At 40.5% G+C, this 26,697-nt stretch overlaps 1 protein-coding gene across 1 annotated transcript in view; it reads left to right on the forward strand.

Annotated features, from left to right (window-relative positions):
• Positions 1–306: 306 nt before the first annotated feature.
• The window catches only part of ROBO2 (roundabout guidance receptor 2), a 707,829-nt gene continuing 681,438 nt past the window's right edge, over positions 307–26,697 (forward strand). Inside the window, exon 1 of the mRNA XM_074983473.1 lies at positions 307–518. Within this exon, the coding sequence (XP_074839574.1) occupies positions 464–518 (55 nt within the window). The 5' untranslated portion in view covers positions 307–463. The remainder of the gene's footprint in view (positions 519–26,697) is intronic.

Genomic DNA, 26,697 nt, shown 5'->3' on the forward strand with positions numbered 1-26,697 from the left:
GGCTCCGAGGAGCTGGAGTAGGGGCCGGCTGGCAGAACGGGCTCGCAGCGCGAGGGCTGCAGCCACGACGCAGACTGTGCAGCTGTGGGCACGGAGAGGCGGAGGCTGGGGCGGAAGGGGCGGGGCGAGGGGGTAGCCTCCCCGAGCCAGCCGCTCACCCACCGCCCATGGGAGAGCCTTAGACACACTTGAATAATTCCTCTGCTGGAGCTGGATTGGTGGGAATTTAGGAGGCAGTGTGTGCAAAGCAGAAGCCTTTGGAGCGCTCTCTGCTAATCTGGATGGATCTAAAAGTGTCACATTCAAGCCCTTTCCCTCTGCAGCTTTCCCCAGCCACTGTAATTAGCTGCTAGGAAAGTCTAAACTTTTCGACCGACCGACCTCTCCTTGGTTTTGGGTACTTTTGGGGGGTCACCCCGGGATTGGTGTCTCAAGCCATCTGGATTGCTTTTAATATGTCAAAATGGGTCTGCTGATGCCACTCCTGCTCCTTGGATTTTTATATTTTCAAGTGTATGGTAAGTTCAAGGGGGAAAATTCTGTCATCTTGCAGAATCTCCTCTTCATCTGAATTTGATTTGGGACGGCACCTGGAGGGTATTAGTTAGCTTTAATGTTACGGGATCTAAATCAAGTTTGTGAATGGAAAAGGAATACCATTTGAGGGGGGGGAAAGAAGGGAGACAGTATATATGTTTCCAATAAGCAATCCTTCCTGTCTGCCAACTTAATGAAAAATAGGTCGCGAATGGGAAAAAAAAATCAGTCTAAGCTAGAAAGGAAAGAGACGACCTCACAGTAGTAAGCCTCTTGGAGGAGCCACTGTGTTTCAGCTCCTGTTATTCTGCCTGGTCCTCTTGTTGAACTTTTAGGTGGAGATTCAGCTGATTTAAAACAGGGTAACTGCGATCCTTGGATTCAAGTGAGGTGAATTAGGAGGCTGCAGCTGTAAGCTTTCTAAACGATCCGTCTGTATGTGATGCAGGCAGGGGGATGTGCTAAAGGGTGTGGAATCTGACTGTAAAATGTCGTGTCGGGGGAAACTATCAAAAGTAGTGTGCAAGTGGGTTGTGTTACCGGGGACAAGTACAGTACTGGAGCCAGGTTTGCTACTGGGGGAAAAACTCTTATGTCAAAATTAATAGATTGAAAGGATTCTGTCCAAGTGCTGTCGCTGCCTCCCCCGTTCTATCAAGACATGTACTCTTGCTTAGGTGTTGCTTGTTTTGGTTTTTTGTTTCGTTTCTGTTTCTTTGCCAATTATCCCAGGATATTTTTGTCATTAAACTCAGCAGCACTTTGGACAGGGTTTCCTGTGGAATTGTGTTGCAGTGCATGTTGTGGTGTTCAAGTGAAGGAAGCTGAGGGGTAAAAAAGATTAAATCAGCATTATGTGGCAAGCAGACTGCAACTTAACAGATACTTTGGTAAAAGGATAGGATTGAAGTACTTGAAACATGGTTAGCTGCTGTGCAGCACAATGCAGAATTACATAGTGTGTTAACGTATTTGTATGCACCCAATTAGAAAACATATCCATATATTGCCAGTCCTGTGTGTGGTACGAAGTGGTACCAAATGTTTGGCTGTCTAATTTGGATCATTTGTATATTAACTTTAATAGGTTTTTGGACACTAGATTAAATCACTGTCTGGAACACTGGCCATTTCCTGCCTGTGGGAGCAAACTTTGTTTCTGCTGATTAAAAAAAATGTAATATATCTCAATCAAAGTAAGACCTCTCAATGAACATGCAGTAATATCATTTAACCTCCTGTAGAAATGTTTTGCTATCATGGGCAACTTAAGCATCTCTGTTCAATAGCATGCCAGTAGGCAGAACACACAAATCCAAAGCTAATTGTAAGATAACATGAAAATTTTGCTTCACATGAGTTGTATAATGTGCTTTGCAATTGGCCCTTCGGTTTGGTCTTCAGGTACAAAAATAAGTTTCTGCATATGGCATGTACATCATAATCAGTACTCACCATCTCACAATACAAGGATTTTGACTGAACATCTACCTCTAGCTTCATTTGTTGCAGGGATGGAATTTTAGTACAAAACCTACCACAATTCACAAATCTAAGAACATCAGTGCAGTGTGTGTGTGTGTGTGAGAGAGAGAGAGAGAGAGAGAGAGAACCTGTGAACACCAGACTCTGTAAATATTAAGCTATGTTTAAAAACTGTATGTATCTGGAAGGAATACAATTAAAGTGCTCAGTGGAAGTGACAGAGAGAACCAGAGGAGCTTGGTGTTACAGAAAGTAATTAATGTACCAGGCTGTTTGGAGGAATATGAACAAATGCAATTAACTAGCTAGCTGGAACTACAGAAGCAGGACATAATTTATTCTGTTTTGGTCATGGGGAACAAAAGTGGAACCTTTGTTCAGATTTAGTATTATAGTACAAGAGAGAGGGCAGGTGAAGCAGACAGCTGATTTAGCCCTGGAACACTAATATTGTGAGCAAATTGCCAAAAATAGATGTGAGTCTTCCTTGGTTCATGGGAAGATGCTGCAGGGGCAGTGTCAAATTGTCTACATTAAAAAGGCTTTAAAGATACTGTTGTATAATGCCTTGTGGATAGCACATCAGAGCAAACTACAGATAAGCTCTTATTGTCAAAATGGCTAACAAGTAACTTTGAAGAAACAACTGACAGTCATCCTTGGCATGTTGTCATTTTTGTCCCCAGGGATGCATAATCATTATGGTAGCACCCTAGGGTAACATGATGCCATCAGTTATTTTGTTAAAAAAATTACAAAGAAAATTAAAGACAATTATAATGAAGCACATACTCATTTGGGAATAATTGATTTGCGGCTTAGAAGTAAACCTTGGGCAGTGCCAGAAATAAAACAAAACTTATGTCAGCACCCACTCAGTTACTAAATCCCTGTAGAATTTTTTTCCTTAAAGACTCACTCTTAACATACCTTCTGGGCCTGAATTTCAAGTGGAGAGAAACATCCAGCAGGGGCTGAGACATAATAGATATTCTTTCCCTTGCTGTGACATTAGTTTTGTTCAGTGACTCGCAGGTGGTATTACATAGTGATATGATAGAGGTGCAGATTTAGTTGGTAATTTTTCTGGTAAAGTTATTTTTTTCTTTATGCTTCTGTTGTACCTGAAAATTGCAGTGCTCCACGAGTACGGCAGAAATGAGAGATTTTTACTCTGCTTATCATATTCCTGAAGCTGTATCCTTTTGTAGACTGCTCAGGGGACAACTATAATTCCCCTTTTTTTCCTTTAGCATGCACTATTGGGTCCAGTTCTGGGGAGGAGTGGGGAGAGGCTTTTTTTACCATAGTGCACACATCCAAAACCAAACCAGTTTAAGTCTGAGTTAAAACTGCTGATTCCATGTACTTTTCTTTCACTTTTTTTCTTTCAGGCTTTACTAATGATTTGAAAAATAGCTGCAAAGATCAATAAGCAAGTTCACAAATATTCTGGTTTGTGAACAGCTATAATTATACTTGAACATTAAACCCCTCCCAATTGTCTTATAAGGCCAGACTGAGACTTGATGCAACTTTTTGCGTCAATGTAAATTGAAACTTTTTATATCATGTCTGAGTTTAATACATTGTCCCATAGTGAACTGCAAGTGCAATGCTTCCATGTAATTGGTGATGTTCAATAAACAGAAATAATTCTATATAAAGCACAATTGGATTTTCCCATATCATTCTGGAGGTGAATGTTTTGAGGTGTTTATTTTCATAACGAAAAATATGTATCTAATGTGGAGGTTCAAGCATGTTGCTTCCCTTTTGCCTAACTCCTCTTTTTAAACGGTAGGGTTAACATCTGTGGCCTCATCCAGATCACAGTTGCCCATCAGAGGACACAGATTACCTATAAAGCTGGAATATATTCTTCCAATGGGTATTTGTGCTGACAGGGTCTTGATCTCTCATGTGGTTTTTGCTGTTGTTGATGGATAACCTTTGATTCTGTGGAATGTATGCATTTTAATGCATTAAGAGTAAAGTGCTGTTAAGATACACAGTTCGCATCTTTCTTTCCTTCATTCTGTGGCCTTTTGTTCCTTAGGCTCTGATTCAGCAAAGCAGTCAAGCAGATACTTGAGCCCCATTGATGCAAAGTCCTATAGAAGTTATAGGGACTTCAGCACGTGCTTAAAGTTGATCACGTGCTTAAGAATTTAGCTGAATAGAGATGAATTTATGTGCTAAACTGGGAACTTAGTATTTGCTTTTTTCCTGCTTCCTGTACAGTAATTATCTATCTCAGCAACATGCATTCCTCTGTAAAGATAGGAAATGAGAAAATTATGTTGCAGTAGCAATTCCAAGCAATGTGTATGTAAAAGGCAATCTCTTTTCACAGTGAATTTGTTTCCCTTTTTTTTAAGGTAAACTCATCTTGGTGCAAAATAAAAGGCTATGATAGGAGCAGTGATTGTTTTAAATATTTATTCTATCTCTTCCGCAACAAACAGCTCATTGGACTGCATGTACTATGAGATCAGTCCTTCCAGAAGTAGTCTTCTGTGTAGGGAACAGCCAGTGTTGCTTCTGGAAATGTCATTTTAGCTATACAACAGATTAATGGATTAATGGGCTGTAACCAAACAAGTTGGCAGGCTTCAAAAATCTATTTAAAAAGGGAGAGAGGCATGAAGGCAAATTCAGGGGGGAAGAGAAAGCACAGACTTGTTTATATGCCTTCTGAATAGGCCATCCAGCAAGTGTGCTTCTAGGACTCAACATTGAGGAAGGCAAAGAATTGATATGAAGGGTCACAGCATGGCCCAGAGCGTGCTTTGTCCACTGCTGCAATGTTTAGAATAAATTGCTAAATGTGGCTTGATGCATGTTATCAATTTATTACCCTGGAATTACTATACAAATGTTGATCTTTGCTAAATACATTGCTGGCAGCTTGACCACTTTTTATTTTATCCATCCTAACAGGAATGCTGCTGTCAGTTGGGTTTCTGTTTGGTTTGGTTTTTTTTCCCCCATCTCTAGTAGCATGGCTGCTCTTTCTTTGGTTATCAACTGATTCCTCACCTTCCATTCCAATCTTGTAAGCTTACCGTTGCTTCAGTTGCCCTGTTAGTTAGAAATCATATTAATGTTAGCTTCTGTCTTACTAGTAAGCTAGCTGACTGGCATTCACGTCTTCATTTCTGTGGGAATCTCTCCATTTTGTGTTATGGAAGAAAGGAAGTATTCATACTGGCTAAATAAATACATGCTGCATTTGCTCAAACAGAAATGTTATTCCTTGTATGAGAGTGAGTATTGGAGGAAATACAGAATATTTATTCCTGTACAAAGCACATACACTTGCAGCTTTTCCTGGTGCCTCTCCAGCGTATTTTTTGAATGTTGGGTGTGCACAGAATGCAGAAATTTGGCCTTCAGTCTTGACCTTAGAGATAACATTGGGGGCAGGAGGAGGGTCCTTAAAATGGGCACAGTTCTGCAAACTATTACCCAGGTAAAGTGATTTGTTTGACTCGAATTAGGATTATGTACTTGAATTAGGATGTGCAAAATCACCTCCCCTCCTTATTTTGTCATCTTTTGGTCTCAGTCCCAGCTTCTGTTACTTAGCACAATCAAAAATGACAGAAAATTGTGAAAGTCTGCCCTTCCTTCTAGTCCTTTCTTCAACAAAATAAGAATTCCTCTTCTGTTGTTAATACGTCTCATTAGTGCATAAAACGAACAAGACCTGTTCATTTAGGACGTGATGGGAATTTTTAAGTTGACTTCAGTTGGGGCAAGACCATCGAAAGACCACCGTCGTATATCAAATCATTATAAATAATGTAACATTTGTGAATGTGATTTACCTGTTACCAAGTCCCTGTAGTCTTGGCAGACAGGTTATCAGGTATGTGTTCCCTTTTCAGCAAGTGCTCAGAATAGAATAAATGCAGGGCTCCCAACTGAATAGTAGTATGACCTGTAAGACTTGAAACAAGTACATGAATGTGCACTGCTAACACTGTAACTATTTTTTTCTTATCTCCTGTCTATTTTAGCTAGTAGTCAAAATATGTCTGTGTCATGTTTAATTTTTGGCCCATGGAGTTGGTTTGCTGAATTATTGTTCACTGCTGTACTGTAGGCAGAATCCAAGCCTAGATTTGAAAGGATGTGCAGAGTAGTTTAGGACAACAAGTTCTTTATGATGATACAGATTTGGCACCATCTTGATTAAAACCTAAGGCATTCAAAATCAAGGTTTGATACTCTGAGGGTGCATCTACAATAGAAATTAACCTCAAAGTTAGGCAGTACTTCAAAGTAGCCAGCAGAGAGTCTACACACATTTTCCCTTACTTTGTACACTTCAAAGTAGGAGCCCAACTTCAAAATCCTTACTCTGTTTTTCGGAATGAAGTAGTGCCCTTCTTCAAAGTTTAACTTCAAAGTAGGGTGTGTGTAGATGCTCAACGTTGAAGTGTGTTGCTTTGAATTTGTACTTCGAAGTAACTTCAAAGTTATTTTTGTAGTGTAGACACAGCCTATCTGTGATTCTCACCACCGAGAGAGAATGCAAGGCAGAAATGATGTGTTTTTGTGCCTTGAGTAGTTCTTCTGAAGTGGAGATGCTTGCATATTCTTTTCATTGGCTTTTGCAGCCACCATTTAGCTAGGCATGCCTGCTCTGGTAGGAGCTCCTTGGTGCACAGTGGATTTTTAGGGAGCACGCTGAGGGATTGCAATGACTGCACCCTTTTAAAAGGTGCACCACGAGCTCCAGGTCATGCTAGCAGTAGCCTCTAAACATTAGAAGGGGTGAGACTAGGGTAGCCATGATCTCACCACAGCCTCTTTACAGGTATGGAGCTCCTCAGGTTTCATTCACTCTTTCTCTATGTTAAGGCTGTGTAGCCCTTCACTGTTTGACACATTGCCACCCATGGGCAGTGTTGCTGCTAACCTATGTGCTTGTGCAGCTGCTCAGGAGAGATTCAAATGCTGTCCAGCTGATTAGCAGACTTTCCGCATCTAGGTTTTGTATTTTTATTGGTGGTGCGCTTTCGCACATACCATGGTTTGCATAAAATTATTTGGCACAAGGAGGGAAAAGATCAGAGGGAACATTGCCCAGGGGAGGCCATGTCTGAGGTAGAGAAGACCTTTTATGTAGCTTTGCCTGCTCCATGTGCTGACCTTACTGTCATGGAGCCCTATGAGAGCAGTTACAGTCTGGAATTTAAATGCTTATAGAAAGAGTACCTCCTTCAGGCAAGTATGTTAACAATAACAACACATAACCTGCATCAACAACACGGACATCATAAGCTGATGGTGCCTGTGTGGAAACTATTTAGAATCCATGGACTGTTATGGTTATGACAGTGCCAATTTACAAACAGCCTGGCAAAAATTACTAAACTTCTGCATGTGTATTCGATTCTGAGCCTTTAATAAGCCAGTTGTTTCTTTGGTTGTGATTTCTTTGTAAATTTACTAAATAACAGCTGTTATCTACAGCTCTGTACTAGTTAGTGATTTTGCTTCACAGGTATTGAGTTAATTTTCTCTTTTGTTTTGCTTTTGAGTTGATTTACAAACATTTTATCCCAAGCAAAGCCCAATCTTCAGCTCAAGCAAAGCCCAAAACTTCAAATAGTTAACGCAGTCAAAACCACGGAATTTCACCTGGTTTTGTGTCAAAACCATGTATTTTCCATAGTTACTGCAGGAAACCAAAAATTGTCCTAGGTTTGAGTTCCTGAACATTAGCAGATGTTTTGGTGAAGGCAATGTGAGTTTTCACACAAAGCCTGAAATCAAAGGCAATTATGCTGAGTTTTCACTATGTATGTTGTACACAACTCATCTGAAATAGTGGCAAAGCTACCCCAACTTTAACTGCACATTAAAACGGCTAGTTCCTCAACACCTTAGGGTGTGTGTGTGTTATATTACTCAGTATCTAAGTTTAGTTTGGAGCAAACTTCATGATGTGTGATGCTCGCAAGTATCACCCTCCCTTTTAATGGGACTTCACTGCACCTCCTCAGTACCAACAGACTCCTCCTAGGTAACAATAATAACTTTTATATAACACTTTCAGCAATAGATCTCTGAGGCTATGGCTAGACTAGATGGTTTTCTAGGCAAAAAAACCATTGTGCTGACAACACCCACGGAGGATCCAGATACCCAAGGACATTCTGCCAATAAGTCAACGGAACGGAGCACTTCTGTCGATAGCTGTACCCCGCGCGCCACAAGGAAGAATGTCTTTATTGACAGAGACCTGTCGACAAAAAGCTGGTCTGGATGTTCTGGGGGCCCTTCTGTCGACAGACGGGGCTTCCAGGACACAGCACAACCCTGTCTGCTGTGTTTTCAGTTGGCTGTTTCACCAACAGAGCGGCCAGGCAGTCCGGCCACTCTCTGTCAACAGAGTGGATCGCTCTTTCAATCCACTTTGGTGGTCTGGATGCCATCTGTCAATAGAAGTTTTGTCACAAAATATTTTCCGACAAAAACTTCTGTCAACAAATCACTCTAGTCTTGACATAGCCAAAGTGTTTTACACCAAAAGTTGGTATCACCGTCCCAATTTTGCATTTGGGGAAACTTGGACAAAGAGAGCTGATGTGACTGGCTCAAGGTCAAGAGGAAGCCAGTGTCAAAGGCAGGATTTGAGCTCTGGTTTTCTGAGTCCAGTCTTGTGCCCTGTACGCAAGCCAATGATCTGGCATGACGTTCTTCTTGCTCAGTCACAAGATCATTGTCACCTTTCACGTTGTTGTTTTCTCAGCTGGGTTTAAGTGGAGCAACCGTTTTCTTGGCCTGAGATAAGGGAAATACACTGTTAGTCTGAAGTGCCAAGATTCACAGTGTAATCTCTTTTCTTGCAGAACGAGGCAACTGCCTAGATGAATAAGCCACTCTTTCTGTTGTGGCTTACAGTCCCTTAGTATGTATTTATGCATTGCCTATGCAACTGCAGTGCTGGGTGGCAACACAAGTAGGTTTTATCAGTAATGTGCTTGTCATAAATGTACATCAGACAAATAATGCAAAGAATAAATGGCCAGCAGCAAGTTGTAGATCACTTCTTTTAACCACTGGCCATTCATTGCAGGAGAAACTGAGCGGAAAAAAATTAACCTTTTTAAAATCAAAATTTCAGGTAAATTATATCAGCCAGCATCTTTCTTCTGCAAGGTGGTCTAGAGGAATCCTTCTTTTGGGAGTATCAGAGGTACTTTTTACTGCTGTGAAGATGTCAGATGTTAAGTAGCAGTTATGAGAAGTATTTTAATGATACATCAGACCTGTAATCATGGACCTTAAAGCTGTAATTCCATATAGTTTTTCAAGGTCCTTACAGTTCCACATTGAGTATTGCTGCTTCATTGAGCAAGAGGATATAGGAGTTTTAACCTCCAGCACTATATGTTAGATCTACATGGATGTGGAAACTGTGGAGGTCTGTTTTCATGGCACACATTGATTTAAAATTGTTTTGGGAAGAGGGAAGGGAAGACCCTAAACTGAATGCTGTGTAGACATAAGGAACCAAATTTTCTGCTGGTATAACTGCACTCACATCAATGGAGATATGCAGCACAAAATAATGTTCTTGTTCATTTTTGCAAGTACTGTATTGTGGTTATATGGTACAAATGAATTTCAGTGTGTTAACTTGCCTGTTGACAAGAGGGGCAGTCACTGAGTAGTGAACGTTGTGTAAAGAAGCAAGTTTTGGGGAAAGAGAAACTATGGGTAACGGCTGGACTTTTGCTACACACTCTTCGCATTTGTAATGTTTCTAGACTGGAGTTCAAGAAATTTCAAGCCAATCTAAGCGATGTCTCCACTCATGCAAATGTCTGAAGTACAAATTTGTTCTGCACTTCTGCATGAACTCGTTTCATCTCCTTATCACCAGAAAATGGCATTCATTTAATAAGACCAGACAGTTTATTTTTAAATTCAGCTCCACATAAGATAAAACTCAAGGTTTTGGAATATGGGGATTTAAAAACGAGATGCATGCAATCCTACAGGCTTTAAAAACCGTGCCTTTGAAAATGTGTTTCATGTATGTTTGTGCCTGGCAGTGTTAGAGAAAACATCTCCAGAAACATAGGAGAATGCGTGCAGTTATAGGGAGAAAACTGTAAACATAATAATGGGGATTGCTGGAGCGTTGAATTAAAAGAAAATGAAATGCCTGACAAGTAGATAAATAGATATTTAGTTAATATGGATTGTTAAGATTCATATAAAATGGAATTGTTTAGCATTTACTGAATCCTTTTTGACAATCGATCAATTTAGGATCAAATGCAATAGGACATGTGTCTGGCTTTGTATGACCCCAAATTCTTCTGTTCCCCCTTTGAGCAGACAACATGCCTTTTTCCGTTAGTGATATTGGTTGCTAGGAGAAGTGCAGTGGTTTGGCCGTCTCTTATCCAGCAGTAAAACCAAAGGGGTTATTGAGGTGGAGCGAGCAGCAAAGCCCAGTATGGGCCATGAATCATGAGTTGTCTCTAATATGTCCACTTTGTTCCCACTTTTTCTTCAAAAACTTTTGTTTTTACCAAATACTGCTTCTTTTCAACCAGCCTCTATAAGCTTTTCAGAAAGAGGGGGAAAATTTGTGCTTCTGAGAGACCACTCAGAGAAACAAAAACAAGGGTTGAGAGTTATTCATGGGGCCACATTAGTGACAATGCACAACTTAGTGAATAGCTTCAGTCAGCTGCTTTTAAAGTTGAATGATTAATACCTTCTGTTTCTGGTGGGGGTAAAAAGCACTCAGAAAGGTCTTCGAACTGGTTCTGCCACTTTTCAGCCTAGATTCTGGTAGAACTGTTGTTCTGTGGATACTGCAATGAACAGAGGTCTCCTGGGCATTTTTTAACATTTCTAATAGTGGCATACCCAATTTAGTTAAAACCAACAGGGCAAAAGTATTAATAATGTGCTAAAGTACAATCGTACCTATGCAAAGCCTTTTAATTTAAAGCTCTTATTTGTATGACTTAACCCTATGCCCTGGTGTGAATTGCTTAATCAGTACCTCTCCCGATCATCTGAAACAGAAGTTACTCAAACGCTTTTGGATGCCCCTAAAATCTCATGCACAAACATGGTTGTGCTTCATTGTACGGCTGGACGGTGAGATGCCTGTTAATGTGAAAAACTGAGTTAGTTGTCATAATTCAGCCTATTCCCACTTTAACTGAATTGCAGAATGCTTAGCTAGACTGTTTGCTTAGTTTACATAATTAAAATCTCATTAGATTTTTCACAAGAATTTTTTTTGAAGTTCCTAAAGGGAAAGCTACAGAGGTGACATCTGAGGTTCCCCATGAGCTGTGTTAAGAAGAGGAAGCCATGTAACTGAAATGGTTGTGATTTGTGCTGAGAAGCTGTTGAGTGACTGAGATCAGAACAGCCTGATGCATACTCTCTGAACAGGAAAGTTAGTAGTTGAGGTACAGTACTTTGCTGTGGCCAAGGATTTTATTAATTTGGAATGTTGTGGCTATTCATTTTGTCGACTTGCCAAAAGTGTATGGCCAATTTCAGTGGTGACATAAATGATGGTGTAAATGGAAAGAGAAGCATAACCGCTACAATTTGTCCATGGCTGAGAAGACATCTCCAAAAATAAGGATACATTGTATCAGATTACCTTTAGGTACCAGGTTCAGGTTTGCTATAATTCTGTGGAATTAGTGCCTATTCAGATCAAGGCTGAATATGTTGTCCCCTGGGAGAGTGATAGGCAACACATATGTAAGCTAAATTAGAGGGCATTTTCTTCATGTTACACTGTGCCATCAGTGGTCTTTTCTGCTGACCACAAAAATTTAGATTGCCATCACTGGTTTCACACAGGTACTTCCATGAAGGCAGTGCATTCTTACAGGTTGTATTTGACCTAGTAAATTGGAGTAGAAGCTGTACTTTTATGTACTTATTTTGCAATGTAAAAGTAAACCTTAGTGACAATGGATAGATTCTTGTTGCATTGGTTAGTTATCTTTATGCTTAGTAGCACACTGGCTAGCTGACAATATTCAGCTGTGCAAACTTTGGTCAAATTGATTGCCCAATGTCATAGGCACCTTCCAGGAGAGCCCTGAACTCCTTTAACTATGAGATCTTCCTGTACTTTTCTGTCTTTCACCATATAACTTCCAACTTTTTGCGAAAATGAAGCAGACGTTCTACAGACAACTACCTTCTTCACTACACAGCCCTGATTTATCCCAGAGAGAATTCTTTTCTAGAGAGAAAAAAAATGTGAGATCAAAGACTGTAGAGTAGGATAGCCAAATTAATGTTGCAGAGTCAACCTTTAATGCTGGCATTTGCTAATTTTTGATTGCTTTCCAGTCTTAATGTTCTTTATCATATTGTTTTGTGTGTAATTTTCTAAATTTAACAGAAAAAAAACATTAAAACAAAACTGAACACCCCCCCAACTCCATCATAGTGGTATGCACACAGTTTGTTGGTTGGGTTGGAACCATTAGATCCATCTCTCAGACCTCTTCCATTTGAGTTTTCTGTGATTGGTAGTAGGCTGTTACCCTCTCTGCTGGACAATTGTTGAACTGGATAAGATGTGCGCTTTTGCTGTCTGTAGAGAAGTGCTGAAAGTAAGAGTTCACATCCAGGTTCTGGAGGTAAGTATGCTGGTTCTGTCTATTTTCCTTCTGTCCTATCTTTTTTCTTCATCATGTCTTTTTCTCTTCTCTGACCCACCCGCTGATTTTTATTGCCCCTCTTCCCTGGTATTGTCTCCCTCACCAGTTTGTGAGGGAGCATACTTATTAGAGAGAGAATAGCGGGAGAATTTTGTTAAATTTCAAGTCCCTGGTTCAAAACAATCTCTGATGTAACTCTGTGAAGTCTAGGGCATTACATCCAGGATGACTTTGGCCCACAAATTCTCTTTAAAGTTTGTATCTGTAAGATTTTTGGGGCTGTAATGGAGTTGACTCACCGCCATGGTGTCTCTGGCTGATCATACTGGGAATTGACTCTGTGTGTGTGTGTGTGTGTGTGTGTGTGTGTGTGTGTGTGTGTGTGTGCGTGCGCGCGTGCACGCGCACCGTGCACGCCACCTTGTGGCCAGTGTCTTGTCCAACATTACTCCTCTCCACTGTCTCCTCCCCATGGCTGAGGATCTGCATCGCTCCCCCTTCAAAAGCCCCACTACAAAGGCAGATATTCATAACTATAGACATTTGAATTTAGTGTTGGTATTGCCAATGCTGATGAAGCAGTATCGATATCATTCCATTGTATGTAGTGCTTGTAGTCTCTGGGTGAAACCCTAATCCCATGGAAGTCAGCGGGAATTTGTCACTGAAAGTAGTGGGATCAGGATTTCAACCTATGAGTACACAATGTTTCTTTTGTGGAAGGATAATTCTGAAAATGGAGTTGGATGTGTTTTAATTACACAGAGCTTAAGAGATTGACTTAAAATTAAACATACCGCTATAATCACAAGACTATTAGATAAAAGAAGATTCACCTGGACTGTCTTCATTTAAATGAAGACAGTTGGGAATTAGCTCAAACACCAGTGTAGTTAAACCTGTATCCAACACTAAGCAGCATACTCACCAACCTATGAACCGATCAGTCCTATCTCTATAAACGCATGAAGACTAAATTGTTTCTTTTTAAAATCAAAGTTGACTAATTTTGGCATTATGCCTGTGCTGAGGAGTAGAGCTTCCAGCATTAGGGAAATGTTCAACTACACATATCAAATACGCATGGAATAAAATGTGGAAGAAGAAGACTGGATGGGTCAGACTCAGAAGAGAGTTATCAGTTTTGCCGGATGATATATTTGTTGCCTTTTTGCAATTCCATCCCACTGTCTTGCAAGACTGTAGTGTATTAGCAGACTTGAATATAGACAGGCACTAAACAAATGAGGAATAATTCAGGATTTCAGAAAGACATGAAAGGGGTAGAAAGTATCGTATTTAAGATTTCATCTATGCATTTTGCCTTGGTAGTGATTCTTGTTTTATGGGAAGTTCCTACAAGCTATGTATATCTGTCAACAAGGTATTTTAGTGTGTATATATGTTGGTGTGTACACCCTAAGTAGCAGTATAAATGTGTGTATGTGTATGCAATAATGTTTTTATATACTGCCTTTCATTGCAAGGCAATTACCAGTTGACTTAAGTGATGACTCTGTGCCTAGCATTAAGGGTTTGCAGGACTGGGTACCAATATATTGTTACTTAGGCTATACATAATAACTTCTTTCCAAGGATTTCCTAGTGCTTCAGGACCATTAAGGGCTGTATCAGTGATTTTTCCATGCTGCCCAGAGTGGTGGATGGGGCAGTTATATTGTCCTGGGAGGAGCCCTCAAAGATGTGTCTGAGAGAGAAAGACTGCCTTCTGGACCTCTGTTTGGAGCAGGAAGGAGTAATAATTTCCCATAGTGCTATACAGGTACAGCATACTCACATGCAGTGGACTCCGCTGGTTGGTACATGAGAGGGAAGGCTGTGGAGTCATGGCTTAGTCTCTTCTCTGCCTGTGTCTCACTCTGTTGCTCTCAGTGGGGTGCATTGGGGGTGCAGCTGCTGTGCTTTCCCAAAAACCCAGAGCTGTGATCTCACTAAGGCCGTATGTGGCCCTGCAGGTGGTGAAGAAATTTTTATTCCTCTTGTGTTCTCTTTTGTGGTCATTTAGGGCTAGATCATCCCTAGGATTTAAGACATTAATTACTGACACATTCTTGCTAAGTGGATGCTGTAGTGATATTATAATGTCCATTTCATAGAGGTACAGAGCATCATTCTTCTAGTTTTTCCTTTGAGCAGAATAAATTTTGTTATGTGCACCAATATGGAGGTGATGTGTCAGGGGTGGGAAAATTTAATGGGGCAGAGTGGGGCTGGGGAGTTCTGAGTGTTGGAAGGGCTTAAGCCTGGGATAGAGTGGAGAGGCGTGAGTCCAGCTGGGGGCGTAGGCTGTTGGGTGAGGATGGGTTGAAGGGTTTGGAGTAAAGGAGGGTGCCCCAAGGCTATGGTGAGGAGAGACGATTGCCCTAACTCTCCCTTCACAGCAGCACCTGGGTGGGAGAGGAGGGGGAAGGAACCTCTCCCAGCCATGGTAGCTCTGAAGTGGTAGCTGGAGTTTAGTTGCCGTGCTGGGGTGCTCTGGGGCTGGGTTGTGATTGTGGCTCAGGCGGGGGGAGAGGCACCAGGTTGAGGCCATTCCTCCCTGGCCATGATAGACTGTTGGCTGGGCCACGACTAGGTGGGGCATTGGTTGGGCTTCCTCTCCACCTTGGGGAGGTGCCTTGAGTGTGCGCATGACACTAAGTAGTCAGTTGCACAGCACTACAGGGAACGTAGGTGCAGACGGGCAGTCTGCACTTCTCATTACCTCTTATACAAACTGTACCCAAGGCTTTCTTCACTTGCCCCTAAAATGCAGCCACCTCTGGGGTGGAGAAGAGCTAATGTTCACAAGTGCTCAGAAAACTGACACGCCGGTTCAGGGTAGGATATATGAAATAATATATGATTACAAAGGCAGACTTGTCAATAAAATATAGTTCTCGGAGTTGGAATTTGGCTGAGACAAGGATCTTAATGCCCCTGTTTTTTTCAATGTCAATCTATGATTAATTGTACGTGGCCCAGACCTTGCTTTAACATTTCAAAGAAACAGCACTCTCGACTTTAGTGATTGTGGTGAAGCTGGAAGGTTTATTTTAGTATTGACCCACTGGAAAGATTGCTACCTAGTGAATCATTAATACCACATCCTGCAGCATCTTGGGTGTTCCTCTATAGTCTTTTATCCAGCTGTGACTGTTCCTGTCTCCTTAGCTTGTGGGATCTCTCAGGCTCATAATAGTATGTCTACACGTATATTTTCTAGGCCTGGAAAGAACATTTAAAAGTTGAGTTGACCTAGTTATGTTTTTTTAGGGCAGGTCTACATTAGGAGGCATAAGATTTTAAATACGCAAATCCAGTTGCAAGAATTGCATAGCTAAAGGGTCTGTAGACTGTGGCTCCAAAGCCGTGTGCAACTATTTAAGGATTTCTTTGTGACTCCTGACACTATAATTGCAAAGTAAAAAAAAAAAAAAACAAAAACAAAAACAAAAAATCTTCCTGATTATTTTCAATAAATGGTGAATGTCTAAAAACCCTGCGGTGAAAAACTCATTTCTAAATAGCAAATATGTGATCTCAAAATATGGGTTAACTCCCTTTTTAATATATGTGCAGTGCATTGTGGGACATGATAGTGTATTGCTCCGATACTGTGATGTTGTATTGCTAATAAAGTCTTGATTTTGAAAAGGAAAAGGAAGCTTGTGGCATTCCTGCTGTGAAGGGCAACACACATTTTAAGAAAGAAAACTGAAATTAAATGTAAAGTAAAATTGGCATAATTAAAGTGGGGATGGAATGGCTTCGAAAATGAAAACAGAAAATTTCAAACTGAATAGCTCTGATCCTTCATATTAATATCGAGTTTGGCTGGGCCCCCATTATGGAAAGTTTGCAGTGAGAAATTTGCCAACAACAAAAATGCAATCTTGAGAGGCATTTTCTCAAAAAGCAAACTACATTTGCCAGACAGGATCCGGCTAGAGATGCCGGGGAGGAGCAGCTATGCAAAACAGAGCAAAGTAAGAACACGTTTACTAAATGGGTGAAATCACCAAGTAGCATAACTGTGGTTAGTTTTGTGGCAACTCGAGAGATTGTGAAATGTAGAGACCTTTTCATGGATGGTGAATATATAAAAGAGTACATCATTGAATTATCAGAGCAGCTATAGAGTGAATTAAAAAAATGTTCAGAATGTAGGGTTCTCCAGAGAAAGAAGGTTCGGGAGCAAAAGTCAGGGAGACAGTGATACAAACACACACATGTAAAGTGTGAGGAAATAGAATATGTAAGAAGTTTTTTTTTTAATGTCCTTCACTAAACGTGTATTGCATTACAAATCATCGGTGCGCGCTGTGCTTAAAATAGGGTTTACAAAAAGTATGGTTTGATAACATTTATGAAACACCATCTCATATTTACATACATTGCTGCTCTTGACTTGAGTTTTCTGCCAAATTTGAAAGAAATAAAAAATGCTCTTCTTGCTATTTTGGTTGCCAACCCCTGACATAGCTGGAGTAGAGTTATCTAAAATCAATTTTTGCTGCTGTCCAACACAGTGGGAGGTTGATGAGAGAAACCCTCCCGTTGACATTCCTTACTCCTCAAGTCTTCCAGAAGTACCAGGATTGATGGTGGCACCATGACAGTGTGATATAATGTGTCCTCACTTGACACACTAAATCAAACTCTAGAAGATTAACCACTAGCATGTTGATCTTCCCATAAGTGTAGATGTACCCTTAGAGTTAGCTTTAGAAACTCTTTGGAAGCAAGTTATTGTTCAGGAGTGACACAAGAAGTGAAAATATCTAAATGTAGCAATGTTAAAATAGTAAACCGGTTAAATGATAGCACTTAAATGGTTAACTGTTTTAAATTAGATCTAGCCACCCAGCCCCAGCACACCTGTAGAGTCCATCCCACTGCCCAGCTCACCAGCCTCTTGGTGGTTAAGGCTGTTTCAGACAGGTGTGGCTGACTGTCCCTAGAGTTCACTGGTATGGGCTGGTTAACAGTAAGCATACTGCTAAGCCTCATGCTTTAACAACCCTACTGGTATGATAGAACAAAAACTGTTCTACCTGTATGCTGGCTGCTTAGGGCTATAACTTCATCTCCTTTATTAAAGCAATTCTTAGAGCTGCAGGGAGACACCAGGCTGATATTGGATCTTTAATGTTTAGGTCCTAAAAGCCATGTGTAAGTCAAAAGTAAGAAGATGGTTAAAAATCTAGGATTCTTGATAGCTTATTTTAAGAACTATGTGTATACTGTAACAGCCCCACTACTATATGGCTACAGTCACACTACAGCAATCTGTCTGCAGAAGGTACTGCCAAAAGAGATGTTCCAACAAAACTTCTGTCCACAGATTGCATCTACACATGAAAGCAGATCTATCTTTTGATCCACTCTGTCGACAAAAGGGCCACCCAGAGCATCTCCACATCTTTTTAGTCAACAGTTTCTGTTGACAAAATTGCATTTTGTGTGTACGCACTCAACCAATTTTGTCTACAAAACTTGCTAGTGTAACCGTAGCTTATGTGTGTTGCAAAAAGGGTTATGCTAATATGAATGCTGAGGTTTGTGTTTTGCAGTGACTGTGTCTCTTTTTTATTTGAACTTGACTGGAATTTGTTGGACTTTTTTATAATGTGATTTAACTAGATTTTTTTTTCAAACCAGTGATAAAAATCAGCCTGCAGCTTTTGTACATATGGCCCCAGGAATTAGCTATGAAAATTGCAAATATACTGCATGTTTATTTCTCATTCTTTTTCCCCTGCTTTAAGATGCAAACAAAGCCATCACTTACAACCCTTAAAGTTACCCCCAGGGTTTTAGAGGTTAGAAAATATTGAGCACAAAAAACAAATAAAATAAAAAACAATAAAACCCACACCAAACAAAGAAGAACCCCACCCCCCAAACCCCAACTTTATTAAAATATTTGTGAGGCAAGTTTAAAGCCTGGGAACAGTAGCTGAGTTGTCAGTGCAAAAGACTAAACAATATCATTTTGCCTTCAAGGGAAAGATTACAGAAATTATTTTATAAGCATTTTACAAACACATTAGGCTATAATTAAAGGAGTTACTTTTTGTGGGAAAAGCTGGACCTGAGCAAGTTATAAAATGTTGGAATAGCAGTTTCAGTAAGAAGAGATCAGCTTTTAACAGGCTTTAAAGGGCAAAAATCACAACAGTTGCAAAATAACCATCCTCAAACATGCTGTTGTTTATTCTCCTCCCTTCCAAAAATGTTCATATGCAGCTATGGTTTTGATAGTGGGCTGTCTTTGAAAGTTGGACTGGGTCTTTCATTTCTCTCTCTTTCAGTGATGGAAAGCCTTTTGCTTTGTTAGGGTCTGATAGACTTCAGCCGCTGGTAGAGAAAATAGTAAGGATTACGTAAAAAGAATGAAATGCTTAACTCTGTGTGTCTATGCTTCTGCTTCCCAGTGTGGGTAAATAGGCCTCTCCTAGCTTTGCTCAAGCTACCATGCTAAAAATAGCAGTATAGCTGGAGGTAGCATGGGTGGCGGCTTGGGCTAGCCACCAACTATGTACCTCTCAGGTTTGGGCAGGTTTTGATGTTGTTCAGGTGCGTTCAAATGATGCTTGTATGTTACCCAGGTTTCACATGTGTACAGTAGCATTGGAACAACCACTGCATGGCATACAAGGATCTTTGGCTTGGGGTAGATGTCCTGATTCTCAAAGACCCTTTGTCACCGGCAGGTGAAAGCAGAGCTTGCACAGCTCAGACAATGACTGAATTTCCACATCAATGTCTTCTTTGGTGGAAAGATGAGGAAGTCCTCCACATTTTCCAGCAGTTCTTCATTGACTTCAGTAGAAGATACATGAGATTGTCCCATCGGCAAGGGTTGGTGGAGCACCTTGGTCTTGGTGAGGCTGAGATTCTCGTATGCTTCAGTGAAGGCACTTAAGATGGTCTGAAGTGCTGCGGGAGAAAGAGCAGCAACCATGTTGTCATCCACCTACTGGAGCTCCACGATCAAGGTCATGCTTTCAAGTTGTGCTTTCAGCCTTCAGTCTCCTGAGATTGAGAAGCTTCCTATTCATTCTATAGACAATATTCATGCCATCTGGAAGCTTGCCATCAACGAGGTGAAGGGTCATAGTAACAGAGAGATAGCCGTGCTAGTCTATATACTATCAAAACAAAAACGTAGTATAGTAGCACTTTAAATACTAACAAAATAATTTATTGGGTGATGAGCTTTTGTGGAACAGACCCACTTCTTCAGATCATAGCCATCAGCCTGTTCTGGTATGGCTATGCTTTGAAGAAGTGTGTCTGTCCCACGAAAGCTCGTCACCTAATAAATTATTTTGTTAGTCTTTAAAGTGCTACTAGACTGCTTTTTTGTTGTGAAGCGTCATGGTGATGAAGATGCAGAGCAGTGATGGGGCAATAAAGCAGCTTTGTTTGACTCCTATTTTGACCTCAAAGGGGTCACTTTGGTATCTGTTGTTGCTAAATACTGTGGCAGTCATGTTATTGTGAAGCAGCCTCAAGATGTTAATAAATTTTTTGGGACAGCCAATCTTTGAGAGGATCATCCACAGGGTGCTACGATTGATTGAGTAGAACACTTTGGTTAGGTTGATGAAACTCATATATAAAGTTTGGTTTTGTTCATGACATTTTTCTTGCTGTTGCTGGGTGGTGAAGATTATGTCCGCTGTTCCTCAGAATGATCGGAAGCCACACTAGGATTCTGGGAGAGTTTCTTCTGAGATTGGCAGGTGTCAGTTTGCAAGGATTTGGGCTAAGATTTTCCCTGCTGTTGCCAGGAGGGAGATGACATGATAGTTTCTATAATCAGACTTGTTGCCCTTATTGAAGAGACTGATGGTCCGAGTGTCTCTGAATTTTCCTGGCATCTGCTCCTGATCCCAGATCTGGAGAATCAGGAGGTGGAGTTGTTTGTGGCACTCTGGCCTGTCTTCTTTGAAGACTTCAGTGGGTATTCCATCTAGTCTGGTTGCCTTGTTGCACTTCATTGCTTTGATGGCAGCTTGGACCTCACTCAAGGTAAGCAGTGATGCAAGATTGTCCCTATGCAGTTGCTGAGGGATTTGGCTAAGGAATTCTTGACCATGGTGGAGGGGTGGTTCAAGAGCTTATTATCATGCTCCCTCCAGTGATAAGCAATGGCTTCATAGTCTTTCAAGAGTCAGGCACCATCCTTTGATCTTAGGGGATTTATTCTATGGTTTCTTGGTCCCGAAACGGCTTTGGGAGCATTGAAGAAACCTCTGATATCATTGAGGTGCATGAGATGCTGTAGTTCTCGTGCCTTCTCAGTCCACCATTGGTTTTTCAGACTCCTTGTGTTACACTGGACTTCTGCCTTGGCATGTACTCCTCTCTTTCTTGTGCCATTGATTTCACTATACCAGGCCCTAAAGGCTTTCCTTTTTGCCTCAATGAGGTGTTCAATTTCCACATCATTCTCATGAAACCAGTCCTGATGCTTCCTGGGCTGGTAGCCAATCACACTGTTCCTGAGCTCAGACAATGACATAGTCCACGAGGTGCTGGTGCTTCGATGGAGGATGTTGCCATGAGGTCTTAAACTTGTTTTTCTGGCATGAGAGGGTGTTTGTGATGACGAGTTCATGTTCTGCACATTTCATAAGGAGGAGCACTCTATTGAGTTGCTGTTGCCCACCCTTTCTTTCCTGGTGGTAGTTTGCCAGAGGTCCATGTCTCTTCTGACCCCACCATTGAAATAACTTAAGAGAATAATCTTGTCTCCTTTGGGGGTGTCTATCAGGACTGTGTCCAGTTTGGTGTATAACTTCTCCTATGCATCCTCTTCGGCATCTAGACTTTGTGCATAAGCACTGATGAGAGTTGCTTTTTGGTTTTTGGCAAGCTTCAAGCAGAGAGTCACGAGACGCTCATTGATGCCGACAGGGATTTCAGATAGGACCTTTGTCAGATTGTTTTTGATGGCAAATCCTACTCCGTGGCCTGTTACTCCTGTGAGATTCCTCAGTGGTAGACAGGAAATGCTAATCATTAAGCTGAACATGATACAATCAGGAATACTGTTAACACAGTAAAATAAATCATACTTTGTACCATCAAACAAATAACAGAATGTTGGTGCTTTTTTCTTTATGGTAATATATTTACTGATTTAATTTATGTTGGGTGTTCGGTTAGATCATACAAATGACTTATTTGTTGACTTCTAATCTGTGTATCTGTTCATTTTAATCCTTTTCATATGGTCTAAACAAAATACATTTGGACAAACCCTGTGATACTGACTACAGAATAATAGCAACATAGATTATTGGGAAGGTTTAATGAGGAAGTTGTTCTGCTCAGTTGATTTTGACCAGAGGCTTGCTTGAAACTGTTAGACTTCTAAATCTCCTTGTTAAGTAAAGGAAATATGGCAATTAAAGGTTTTTTTTCTTTGCTTTTGTCAGAACCAAGATATTATGACCCAAAATATACTGTTGTATTTGCAGGTAGTAGTTCAGAATCACAAATATGAGTTTAAAAGAAAGCAGTCTCAAACCACTTTAACATTTAGGTAGATCTGGAAAAAAATACATATCAAGTTGATTTTTTGCATCATACTTCTTACAGAGCTCACTTTGCTTTATAACCTTGGTTGAAACATTTCTGGAGTCTATATATTGTAAACTCTTTCATATCCAGCATTCTATAATCTGGAACTCTCATATAACCAGCATTTTAACCATAAGTGCAGTATAGTAAAAGTTAAATACAAATGCATACAGTAAATACAGTGTGGCTGTGTCTACACTTAAGAAAAACTTTGAAATGGCCATGCTAAGGGCCAAATTGGAGGATGCTAATGAGGTGCTGAAATGAATATTCAGCGCCTCACTAGCATGCTGCTGGCTGCAGCACTTCAAAAGTGCTGCTTTTGATCGTGGGTGGCTTGGCTACACAGGGGTCCTTTTTGAAAGGACCCCACAGACTTTGAAATCCGCTTATTCCTACCCAACTCTTGAAAGACTACGAAGATTACAGGAATAAGAGGATTTCAAAGTCTGTGGGGTCCTTTCGAAAAGGACCCCCGTGTAGCTGAGCCACGCACGATCCAAAGTGGCACTTTTGAAGTGCCGTAGCCAGCAGCATGCTAGTGAGGCACCGGATATTCATTTCAGCCCCTCATTAGTATCCTCTGATTTGGCCCTTAGCATGGCCATTTCGAAGTTTTTCCTAAGTATAGATGTAGTCTGTAAGTTCACAAGGTATAATATTACTGTTGGTAAATAAAACACTGCATGCATTTTTGTTTGTTTCTTCATATCTAATCTTGTTTTCCTTTAGTGTTATGCATTGCTAGGTATACCTCTCTATTATCCAGATTATATGAATATCTGGCAACCTCATGGTCCTGGGGCTGCTGGATATGAAACAGTTAACTATATTCTTATTCTTAACAATTAATAAATATGAGTGCTTTTTCACTGCCCAAGCACAGGAGTCTCCAGAAAGACTTTTAGAACTTCTATTTCATTTTTTGCTTCTGAACTTCTCAAAACTGTAACTGCAAGGATCTCATTAATATCTGACAGTTACCCTAAAGATAGATTCTAATGCCATCATAAACCTAGAGAGAGATGTTAAAAAGCAGTTTTTTCCCTGAAACAAGCAAACAGTAAAAACACCTATCTTGTCTGTGGCCGTGTCTACACTAGCCCCGAACTTTGAAATGGCCACGCAAATGGCCATTTCGAAGTTTACTAATGAAGCGCTGAAATACATATTCAGCGCTTCATTAGCATGTGGGCAGCTGCGGCACTTCGAAATTGATGCGCTTTGCCACCGCGCGGCTCGTCCTGACGGGGCTCCTTTTCAGCTGATGAGAATAAGGGGACTTCAAAGTAGGCGGGGTCCTTTTGAAAATGAGCCCTGTCGGGACAAGCCGTACGACAGCGAGGCGTGTCAATTTCGAAGTGCCGCGGCTGCCCACGTGCTAATGAAGCACTGAATATGTATTTCAGTGCTTCATAAGTAAACTTCGAAATGGCCATTTGCGTGGCCATTTCGAAGTTTGGGGCTAGTGTAGACATAGCCTGTGAGACAAAAAAACTTATCTTGTATAATTGTGAATTGAAAGAGGTACATTTTCAAATTCATACTATAGTTGGAGTCATGACCATGTAGATAGATCTGTGGCCTATATATTGACGTAACAAACATTCATGTAAAATTTAAAGGAGAAGAGGGGAGGTAGATTCAAGTTACGTTTCAGCATCTGGGTTTCAAATTGATCCAAGGTCACAAATAAAAAGTAGGAGATTTTTCTTTCAGTCTGGATGAACTATACTGAGCACAGGACTCACTACTTTTTTCCAGTAATTTGTGCGACCAGGAGTGACTTGGTCTCTGGTATGAGACTGACCATAAGCCAAACTGCTCTAACTTGCACTGGTTTATAATGGACCCCAAGAGCTTTCACTGCAAGGGAGTGTCAGAGTGGGCCATGCCCACTCCTGCTGCCTTGCACTGTGGAGGGCCGGGGAGAGAGTGACCTAGAAGGCAGTGTGTGAACTTTGTCTCATTTGAGAATGATGCCAGATGGGGAATCTTCAGCTTACAAATGGAAAGAAGTTTATACTCCCTTTGTTTCACCACAACATGGGCAGATTCTGGCTATTGTTTTCTAGCCTCGTGTATTTAGCATGGGCATATAAGGCAAGATCACTAGGGGATTTCACAGAGTTCTCAGTTTTTGAATGAAAAGATTGGCGACTTTATCACACTGATTGTTGTGGGCCAAGAGGACTGCTAATTGAAAGAACTGTGTGGCAAAACTTGCCCAGTGTCTCCAAGTGGAGAGAGTGCCACTCTGAGTGAGTGTTAGGTTTACACATGCACAAAGCTAGGTGTGGAGTGGCATTCGTATTTTTGTGCTTTGATGGGCCTTAAAGTGCCTGAAAATTTTAGATCAAACATTTGCGTGGAGCTTATTATTGATTGTTCAGTCAAAATTAATATTTTTTTCTTTTATTTGGGAATCCTTATTCCTAAATGTGTGACTTTGGTGTTTTTCAAAAATGATCTCAAATTCCATAAGCATCTGAGCTGCTTTTTTAAATCTGACATCACTTGTTATTATGCGGCTATTTGCAAACAGAAGTAAATGCCTAAATTGGGGAATTTCAGTCAGTTGTCATCATGCATATTATTGATCAGGCATCATTGTTTTACCACTTGCTCATCTTTATTAAATGATATGTAGAATGTTCAGCAAACTTAACCACTGGTATAAGAGCACCAATAACCTTTTTGATACATATGGGCATACTACATATGGATGGATTTTCATATATATTGGCATATTACATTACACAGAAATCTATAATTAAAGACGTAAAAAAGCGCTCTATAAAAGTTTTTTGTATGTAAAACTGGAGAGTTTATATTTATTTCAAGTAACACATATGGATATATTATTGGATGAAGCGATAGCCTTTGACCTTTGAGGCCACAGTTCAAATAAAGCCTTAGGTCCTAAGTAAATTGAGATGAATGGTTTTAGCTATGTCCCTGGTGTAAAGTAGTCTATATTACAAAATCCCAATGCATCTGTTTTTGCAAACTTGGCATAATTGGCATTCTCTTAGGACTGAGTTGGCATTGAAAATGAACTATTTTTTACTGCTTAGAAAGATGCTCTCTCCAGGTCAGGGTTAAGGTCATTGTCAGATCCATGAAGAAAATCCAATACTGTCCGAATTTCAAATGATATTGAAGGCACTTAAAGCAGATGAGAAGTGCTGTTTTTAATTCAGCATTTTTATTATACAAAATAAATAAAAATCAATATGAATCAAGGGCAGTACAAAATGCCTCATACACTGCAAGAGTTCACATGTTCATAGACATTAAAAAGAGTAATAATTTATCATGGCTTAATGACAGTTACCTTAGTGCTTCCATGATGGTCTTCTGACCTTTGAGAGGACAGAGATGTGGAGAGAAATGTAGATGAATACAATTTATATGATTAAGGTTGAGATTGAACTGGAATATGGGGCAGGCTGTATCTGTGCTCTCCCAGGAGGATCCTAGGAATCTTGGGAGGAGCCCTGTTTCTTCCCTGATCTTCTCTTGCTTCAAAAGGAAAGTATTGTGTGCTAGAGATTTCATCAGCTGTCAGACTTGTTCCTGTTGGCAGATGGGTTGGGGGCACTGAGTCATGGCTCAACCCCTTTCTTGTCAACTTCCTGGGATTGAGCACCAATACTTACTTCCCTACATTTCCCCATCCTCCAGTTTGAGCCAAGGCGATTTAGGGAATGGAAAAGAGTCTTTCTAGTGGGCTGCATTCTAACTAGGAACAATCTTCTTGATCAGGATTATAGTAGCACCTAAAGGACTTGATCCAATTATGCTCTTGTTGTACTATGTGTTGTTTATCCAGAAAGCAGAGATTGCTCTTGCTCCCAAAAGCTAAAAAGAGAAGGATCAGAGAGCAGCTCATGATACAGAACACAAGAGACAGGAAAATTATCGGGGGGTCATAAAACACACATAATTGTACTACAAAGCAAGCAACCCTGTAGCACCTCAAAGTCTTTAAGGCACTACAGGACTGCTTGCTTTTTGTTGTACAGACTAACATGGCTAGCCCTCTGAGACTATTTACCTCATAATAGTACTAATTTTAGTCTCCCCATCAGAAGCAGTTTACCATGACAAGGGTAAGAGGAAAATTTATCTAAATTAAATCACATATTATGGATATTATGTTCAAGATAATCACATTTTTTTCTTATCCAAAATTCCAAAGATAATGAAAATATTTGTGTTTCCATCAAAATGGTTCTGTTTTTGTTGAAACCAGGTTGAGCCCAACCTCTGCTGCCCCATTCCCGCCCCCCTCCCCCTAAAAGAGAGAGAGATGGATTTTTTTTTTTTGTCTGTGGCCTTTCTGTTTTTCATGAAAACACATTGTTTTAAGGAAGACTGTTTTTCA

This window comes from Carettochelys insculpta, chromosome 1 (genome assembly GCF_033958435.1).
Source record: "Carettochelys insculpta isolate YL-2023 chromosome 1, ASM3395843v1, whole genome shotgun sequence".
Lineage (NCBI taxonomy): Eukaryota > Metazoa > Chordata > Testudines > Carettochelyidae > Carettochelys > Carettochelys insculpta.